The sequence below is a fragment of the Haliaeetus leucocephalus genome, unplaced genomic scaffold, assembly GCF_000737465.1.
Source record: "Haliaeetus leucocephalus isolate CR32 unplaced genomic scaffold, Haliaeetus_leucocephalus-4.0 Scaffold162, whole genome shotgun sequence".
Classification (NCBI taxonomy): domain Eukaryota; kingdom Metazoa; phylum Chordata; class Aves; order Accipitriformes; family Accipitridae; genus Haliaeetus; species Haliaeetus leucocephalus.
The window spans coordinates 15,911,374-15,918,557 of NW_010972598.1; the positions used below are offsets into that span (position 1 = coordinate 15,911,374).

General features: G+C 57.5%; 2 protein-coding genes across 2 annotated transcripts in view; one reads left to right on the forward strand and one right to left on the reverse strand.

Annotated features, from left to right (window-relative positions):
* Nucleotides 1-6,835, forward strand: part of YKT6 (YKT6 v-SNARE homolog (S. cerevisiae)) — a 6,960-nt gene extending 125 nt beyond the window's left edge. The window contains exons 2-8 of the mRNA XM_010562913.1: nt 292-414; nt 3,263-3,345; nt 4,175-4,275; nt 4,845-4,949; nt 5,142-5,207; nt 5,762-5,863; nt 6,342-6,835. Coding sequence (XP_010561215.1) covers nt 311-414; nt 3,263-3,345; nt 4,175-4,275; nt 4,845-4,949; nt 5,142-5,207; nt 5,762-5,863; nt 6,342-6,377 — 597 coding nt within the window. The 5' untranslated portion in view covers nt 292-310 and the 3' untranslated portion in view covers nt 6,378-6,835. The remainder of the gene's footprint in view (nt 1-291; nt 415-3,262; nt 3,346-4,174; nt 4,276-4,844; nt 4,950-5,141; nt 5,208-5,761; nt 5,864-6,341) is intronic.
* The window catches only part of CAMK2B (calcium/calmodulin-dependent protein kinase II beta), a 16,818-nt gene continuing 16,166 nt past the window's right edge, over nt 6,533-7,184 (reverse strand). The window contains exon 17 of the mRNA XM_010563034.1: nt 6,533-6,595. Within this exon, the coding sequence (XP_010561336.1) occupies nt 6,533-6,595 (63 nt within the window). The remainder of the gene's footprint in view (nt 6,596-7,184) is intronic.

A 7,184-nucleotide genomic window follows, 5' to 3' on the forward strand; every position in this document is an offset into this window, starting at 1 on the left:
GGGGGGGCCTTGCGGGGGGGGGGGGCCTGGTATTGTGGGGGAAGGGGAGGGGTGGGGGGTCGGGGCAGGCTCTGGGGTGTGGAGCAGGTGAGCACAGGGTGCCTGGGGCTGGCATTTAAAGGATGGAGGAGATTTGGGTGAGGCGGGGGGACCCCCAGCCCCAGGGGCAGGAGGAGGGGTCCCAGGGAGGCCCAGGGGAGAGGCCTGGCCGCGCAGGGGGGCGTCCCAGTGGCTGCCTGGGCTCCCAGACTGGCCCCCGTCTCACCCACCAGGTCTCCTCCCTCCACCCAGGACAGCGGGAGACGCCACGATGAGGCTCTACAGCCTAAGTGTCCTTTACAAAGGTGACCCCAAAGTGCATTTACTGAAAGCTGCTTACGACGTGTCCACCTTCAACTTCTTCCAGAGGTCCAGGTGGGTGCCTGGGGTGCCAGAACCTCCCAGGGAGATTTGGGGTCGGGGGAAATCTTTTCTGTGCTCTGCGGGGCTGGCACATGGCTTAGGCAGGACCTTGGGGAGAGGAAGTAGAAGCTTTTGAGGGAGTTTCTTGCCTGTTCTGCTCCTGTGTCACCGGATGTGCAGTGGGAGAGGTAACAGGCTTCTCCTAAGGGATAAACCCACCAGAGACACTCCCTTGGGGAGCTGTGACCCTACACATGCCGTTCAGCGCTGCAAAACCCACTTGAAGCGATTTTTCAGCCTCAGGAACAGTGAAACCTCGTTTTGCCTAAAAGCCGCTCACAGCCAGCAGCAGGAGGTCAGGTTTGACTCGGTAAATCACCCGCCATAACCAAGCGATAAAATCTGAGTGCAGGGAAACACCCCGAGTGCTCAGGTCAGCTCTTCTCCCTCCAGCAAGTGCCAAAACCCAGTAGTCATGGCGGCTTCTGGGGTGTGAGAGGCGAGTGGGAGGAGGTTTGTCTTTGTGTCAGACTAACAAGGCTCGCGTGACACCTCCGGTATCTTTTTAATTAGGTGTTTGGTCTAATCTTAAACTTTTTCCAGCCCACAAACCTCTGCTCAGGTTATTCTGATGGCTTTGGGTGAGTCAGTTTAACCTTGAACACCAGTCTGGGCTCCCAGATGTCCCACTGCCCGCTCTGTGCACACAGAGAGATCGCAGAGCTCTCAGCAGCTGCCCTTGAGCTTGCAGCTGAAGGGAGCTCCCAAAAACCTCCAAAAGCTGTAAAATAAAGCAGGTGCCTGCTGTGAAACAGCTCGTTTCCCAGCACCCGGCTCCAGATGATAAAGGCTTTAGGAAATACTCACCTACGGGACTTGAATTTTCCATGTCCCATCCTTGCCAAGATTTTAAGGAGCCTTGAGTACATTTGGTTCTGCAATTCCAGTGATAAAGGAAAAATACTGAAGTAAAATTGTCTTAAAAAATACTTTCTTAGCCAAATTAAAAAAGCTGTGCCACTGCTGCCAACGCACGCAACCGGGACGGATTGCACCGGGTGAAGTAATCTCTTAAAAACCCAAATCACTTCGTAGGCACAGCTCTCCTTTTTCCAAATCCTGAGAAATTTCCCTGTGTGGTTTTGCCGTTGGCTATGGCCGAAAGAGCCACTTCCCTGGCAGCAGGCTGTTTCTTTGCTTAAAAAAAGTCTTGTTTTTTGGGGAACAGCGATGCTGTTTGTGCAGGGTGAGGTGGCGTCTGCGCTCGTTAGTCTCGCAACTTTTCTCCGGTAGTTAATCCTTGTCCTGAGCTGGTTCCCTGGTCATGCTTGGAGGGGCTGCTTGGACCTTGGTGCCTGTGTGAGCACCGCCTAGGTGTGATATTTAAGGTGCAATTAAGTTAAGTTTGGGTTAAAAATGCTGCATGTACTTTTTTTTGAGGCTGTGGAGTTACCAGAGACTTGGGTTAGGGGTTTGAATCTGGGATAAACATGGTTGTGGTTCCTGGGAGCCGTGAGAGCCTGCTGGGCAGGGGGATGGGGCCAGCTTGGCCATGCCAGCACAGGGTGTCTGCCATCAAACCTCTGCTGTATCATTTGGCAGGGTCAGGAACATGGCATGAGGGAATGAAGTCTTTGGTGGCTGATTTCTCCGTGAATACTGTGAAATAATGGAATTGCGACAGTGGGGGCTGTGGCTCCCAGCAGATCCCCAGACCAGGAGGAACGTTTCAGTCCTCTGTTTCTGCTAAACTTGGATGTTAAGAAATCTTTGGGCCAGTCTTTTCTCTGCAGCACCTGGATACCCATCAGTTCGGAGTCTGTCTGCAGCCGGTGTCGGATCGCGTGGTGTCCAGGCTGGGGGAAATGCAAAAAAACCCCTAAGAAATAAGTAAACTGTGAGAAGCAAATCCCCGTTCTGGAGTTGCTTCCAGCAGTGGAAGGCAGTGAGGAAACCGCGGTCTTTGCCGCGCTGGTGTCCATGTTCGTTGACGTCTCCTCGTCACATGAAGCTCCCAAGTGGGAGCTGTTGGTGTGGGGGGTGTTTGAGCAAACTCTGTAATCTGAGCTTTGACAGGTTTTCCTTCCTGGGACTTTCCAGCTGAAGTGGGGAATTTGTCGCCTCACGTTCATTAATCCCTGGCGTACATTGGGAATAGATTTATTTTGCACTTGCTCGTGATTTTTGGCCTCTTTTCCTTTACTGTGGGGTGAGGAGGAGGGTTTACGCAAGAAGCCTGTTTGGCAGGACTCAAGTCTGGGCTCAGGAATGTTTTCCATACTTAGAGCGAGTCTGGCTTAAGGATCTTCCTTAACTTTGACTCAATGTGGTAGGGAGCTGAGGTGCATTTGTGGGTCAAACGGCCTCCCTGGGATGCCAGAAGGCCCCAAGCACAGGATAAAAGCTCAGGCAGGGGAAGGGGCTGGAGCACCCATGCAGCCCCTTGCTGCGAGCAGGGCACAGCTGCTCCTCAGGCTTTAGCCTGGTGTTTTACTTTCTGCTAAATCACCAAAAAGCAAGTTCAGCCCAAGCATGCAAGTCCCTCGCCACGGCCGGAGGTGTGTGGGTGCTCCCCTGGGCCCAGCGAAGCTGGAAGTGTTTGGGTGGTGGCTGCAGCTCTGCGTAGGTGCAGGGGCTGACCTCTTCCCTGAGGAAAACCCACAGCTCAGCTACGTCCCTGCTACCTAAACGTGGTCGTGGGGAAAGGTTTCAGTCTGCCCAAAATGCCGGGGGCCTCTGGGACAGATGATCTCCCCCATCATTGCTGCGCCAGCACCCCCCGTAGTTCACTGGGCCACATGCAGCTCCAGCAGAGCTGGGTCCCCTCGCAGACTCGAGCGCCAACGCTTTGTGTTTGCAGCGTGCAGGAATTCATGACCTTCACAAGCCAGCTGATCGTGGAGCGCTCGGAGCTGGGCAGCAGAGCCTCCGTCAAGGAGCAAGGTAAGAGGACAACCCAGGGTCAGCACATGCAGGCGCACGTGCTTCCTTTCTTGTCTGTTTACAATTAAAAAAGACTTCAAAACAGCGCCCAGGCAAGTAGCACTAAAGGCGTGAGGTTGCTGAGCTGGGCGAGAGCCCAGCCCGCCCCGCAAGAGAGGTTACAGGAAGAACAGGGACCTGCCTGACAGCCAGCTGCTGCCTTTGGGCTCTTCCTCTCCTTGCCACCCTTGAGACACTTGGAGCTGTCAGGCTGTGCTCCCGCAGCCCCTCAACTGGCTGGCTTCATCCTGTTCCCAGAGGGGTGGCTGTGCCGGCACAGCCTCCTTCCCTTCTCCCTTGAGCTCTGCCATATGAGTCTGGGCTCCGTACCCCGATCTCTGGCCTCATCTCCAGCCTCCCCACCCTGCTCCACGTGCCTCCCGAACCCCGAGACATGCAGGGTGTGGCCCGGAATTGGCCACTGCAGCCTCTTTAATGACACTCCATGCTTGTGACAAGTTGTTATTTATTAAAATCAGGCTGAGCACTTCACCCTCTGTTTTTGTTTAACTCTGGCAGTACCTGCTGCCCTGGAAAGCTAGCGTCGTGTCCCATGTCATGTGGCCAGGCTGCCGTAACCTACTGAAGCACAATGTGGGGCTGATTTTGATCCTCCCTTGAGCCCTTCCCACTCTCCTAATGAAATAATGTGAAATGCAGTCACTGAATGAAACTTTCCAGGGCAATTCGTGGGTTGTGGAAGAGCTGCTGGGGTCGGGCAGGAGGTAGCGGGTGCTGGGGCAGGCTCTGGACCTTCCCGCTGCCTTTCTGACATAAATTCTCTGCCCAGAGTACCTCTGCCACGTGTACGTCCGGAACGACGGGCTGGCCGGAGTGGTGATCGCAGATAATGAGTATCCGCAGCGGGTTTGCTTCACCTTGCTGGACAAGGTGAGCATGCGACCTGGGAGCAGTACTGGAGGTGACAGGCTGCAGTGGGGCTGCTCTGGGGAGCGCCTCCACATCTCCTGCTCATGCTCTGACAAGGAAATGACCTTCCTGCTCGTTAGCTGGGGGACATCAGAGCTGAGCTGAGCAAGATCTGGCCAGCCCAAGGACTTCCAAGCCATGCAGTGACTTGGCTTTGCCTGCTGGGACTTAGTCCCAGCTCCACTCTGCTGCCAGCCCAGGCATAGGCCTCACAAACACCTCGTCCTCCCTGCCTGGCTTGGGTTTTATGTGGGAAAACTGGGTGTAACCATGCACCCAGCATTGCCAAAAACTGGCGATGACATGTCTGGCCGCCCTGGCAGGGCACAGGGCTTTGGGGATGGTTGGGGACGGCCACCCCTACCTGGCGTGGGCATTGCCGAAGAAGTTGGTTTCTGTCTCTTCCCTTGGCTCGTTCAAAAGGAGACAAGAAGAAAAATCTCCTTTTTCAAGGAGAAAATTCTTTCTGCCAGCCATGGCCCCGCAAGCAGAACCACCAGGCAGTAACTGCCCGATTCCTTGTGTCGCAGGTGCTGGATGAATTCTCCAGGCAGGTCAGCAAAATAGACTGGCCTTCGGGATCCCCAGCGACAATCAGCTACGCGGCCTTGGATGGATACCTCAGTAAATACCAGGTATGGCCTCCCCAGGACCCCCGCAGATCCTACGCAGAGACCGGGAATGCTCCCCACGGCCCCCAGGTCTGGAGGTGGAAGCGTGTGTGACGCCCCAGCGTGTGCCGGGACACCGGTGCTGCGGGACTGCGGCCCAGGGGACGCCAACGTCCCTGTGGCAGTGGTACTGAGGCAGTTTTGTTTCTCTCCGAGAACCCCCGTGATGCCGACCCGATGACCAGAGTGCAGGCTGAGCTGGATGAGACCAAAATCATCCTGGTGAGAAGGATGCAGGGCCCGCAACTGGGATGCTCCAGCTGGCATGTCTGCTCGGGGCCATGGGGACCCCCTTTTGGGGGTTGGGGTGTAGGGTGGCCATCAGGGCGATGGGGCCATCCTGCCTTCTCTGTTCCCTGGAGACATTCCTGGTGCTGTGGGAGCTTCCTCTCCCCTTCCCTTCCCTCTGGGCTCCTCCAAGCTGGCCCAGCACAACCCTGGGGGCACTGACACCCCCCAGCCTCCGCTTCCCTCCTCCAAACCACGGTCCCTTCCCTGCGCAGTGTCATGTTCTCACTTGTCTTCTGCTTTAAATGACCTGCATGCACTGCTGTTTTCACCAGGGGCTCTTCTCCCAGTCACTGTGACCTTCCTGTCTTTATTGGGGCTGGCATTGCCCCCTCCCTTGCTGCGGAGCCGGGGTGGCCGTGGGAAGGCAGAGGCTCGTTCCTGGATGGGGACACGGTGGCACCTCCATCTTCTGCTGGGGGCTGGGGAGGGAGTGGGGAGGACCCAGGGTACCAGTACTGTGGGTCAGCGCCGGTTTTTTTTGGCAGCACAACACCATGGAGTCGCTGCTGGAACGAGGAGAGAAGCTGGACGACTTGGTCTCCAAATCGGAGGTGCTCGGAGCACAGTCCAAAGCCTTCTACAAAACTGTGAGTGTGGTTTTTCATCCCAGGGGAGGGTCACCCCCTGCCTGAGGAGCCAGCAATGGCTTGGGGTTGGGGAAGGGCAGAACAAACTCCCGGGGCAGAGGATGTGGGTTCCAGGCAAGGACCACTATCCGCTGGCACAGCTGCTTTGGACCTGGAGGGAACTTGGTTGCCCAAACTCTGGCTGCGGAGCTCCTTGGCCCCTAGCTCAGGCTGTTCCTTGCCCTGTGGCCAGTAGAGGGTGATGCCAATCCCGGCTGTGGTGATTCCTGGCGCAGGCTCCAGCTAGGGCGATGGCTGGGGGGGGTTAGATCTGTGCCACAAGCCTTCGGCATGGGGGCACAGGGTGTTTGCCTTCGTGGCGAGCCGTGAGGGCTGGGACGGTGCTGGCTTCCTCCGGTGGGAGGAGGGCTCTGCAGCCCCCCCTTGGCCCTTGGGGACCTGCAGCAAGCGTCACTGCTGCTTTTCCTTCTCTTTCCAGGCCCGAAAGCAGAATTCCTGCTGTGAAATCATGTGACGCGGACCCCAGGGTCTCCTGCTCCGGACCACCAGGCCTTCGCTCCCCTTTGGACCTCACCCAGGACAGAAAGCAGAAGCCCGGGGGCGGGTTCCCAGGCCTGGGCTGCACTGCGGAGGCCAGGGACAGGACGGGGCCTCCTCGGTGCTGTGGTTTTATGTGACTTTTGGTTTTTTTTCATCTCGAGGGGATGCCGAGGCCGGCATCGGGCTGGCACCCTGTGGGATGGGGGGAGTGCTGGAGACCCGCCGCCCTCACTTTTCCCCAGGGTGACTTGGACCACGGGGCGCCCCGCCGTGCGCCCACCCTTGCCTTTACACCTGTAACACTAGCCAGCGCCTCGGCATCCCAGCACTGCCGACCCAGGGGAGTCGGGGAGAGGGGAGCTGGGGCTCCCCGCTGCGATGCGTGGGGCTGCTTAGGGGGAGCTGGGGAGGGGGTCTTTTATGTATTTGTGTCCTTAGAACAAGCCTGGGGGGGTGGGAGAGGGGTTGGAAGGGAAGAAGAGGTGCTTTCCTCTGGTGGAGGATGCTTGCTGCTGGGTTATCACCTGTTGCCTCCCTGGGCGGCTTTTCCCAGCACTGGTGAACTGGAAGCTGTGGCCTCTGTCCCTGGGGAAGGGGCAGGACCGAGGGGGTGACTGGGGGGGTGTCACCTCTGGGCCCCTTCCCTTGCTTCAGTGGGGGGATGTGGAAAAGAGCCAGGGTGGGCTTGAGCAGCCCACACTCCCTGTGGCCCCCCTGTCTCTCTGGCTGGTTTGGGCAGGGGCAGTCTGTCCCCCAATGCTCCAGCTGCGGATGTGTCTGA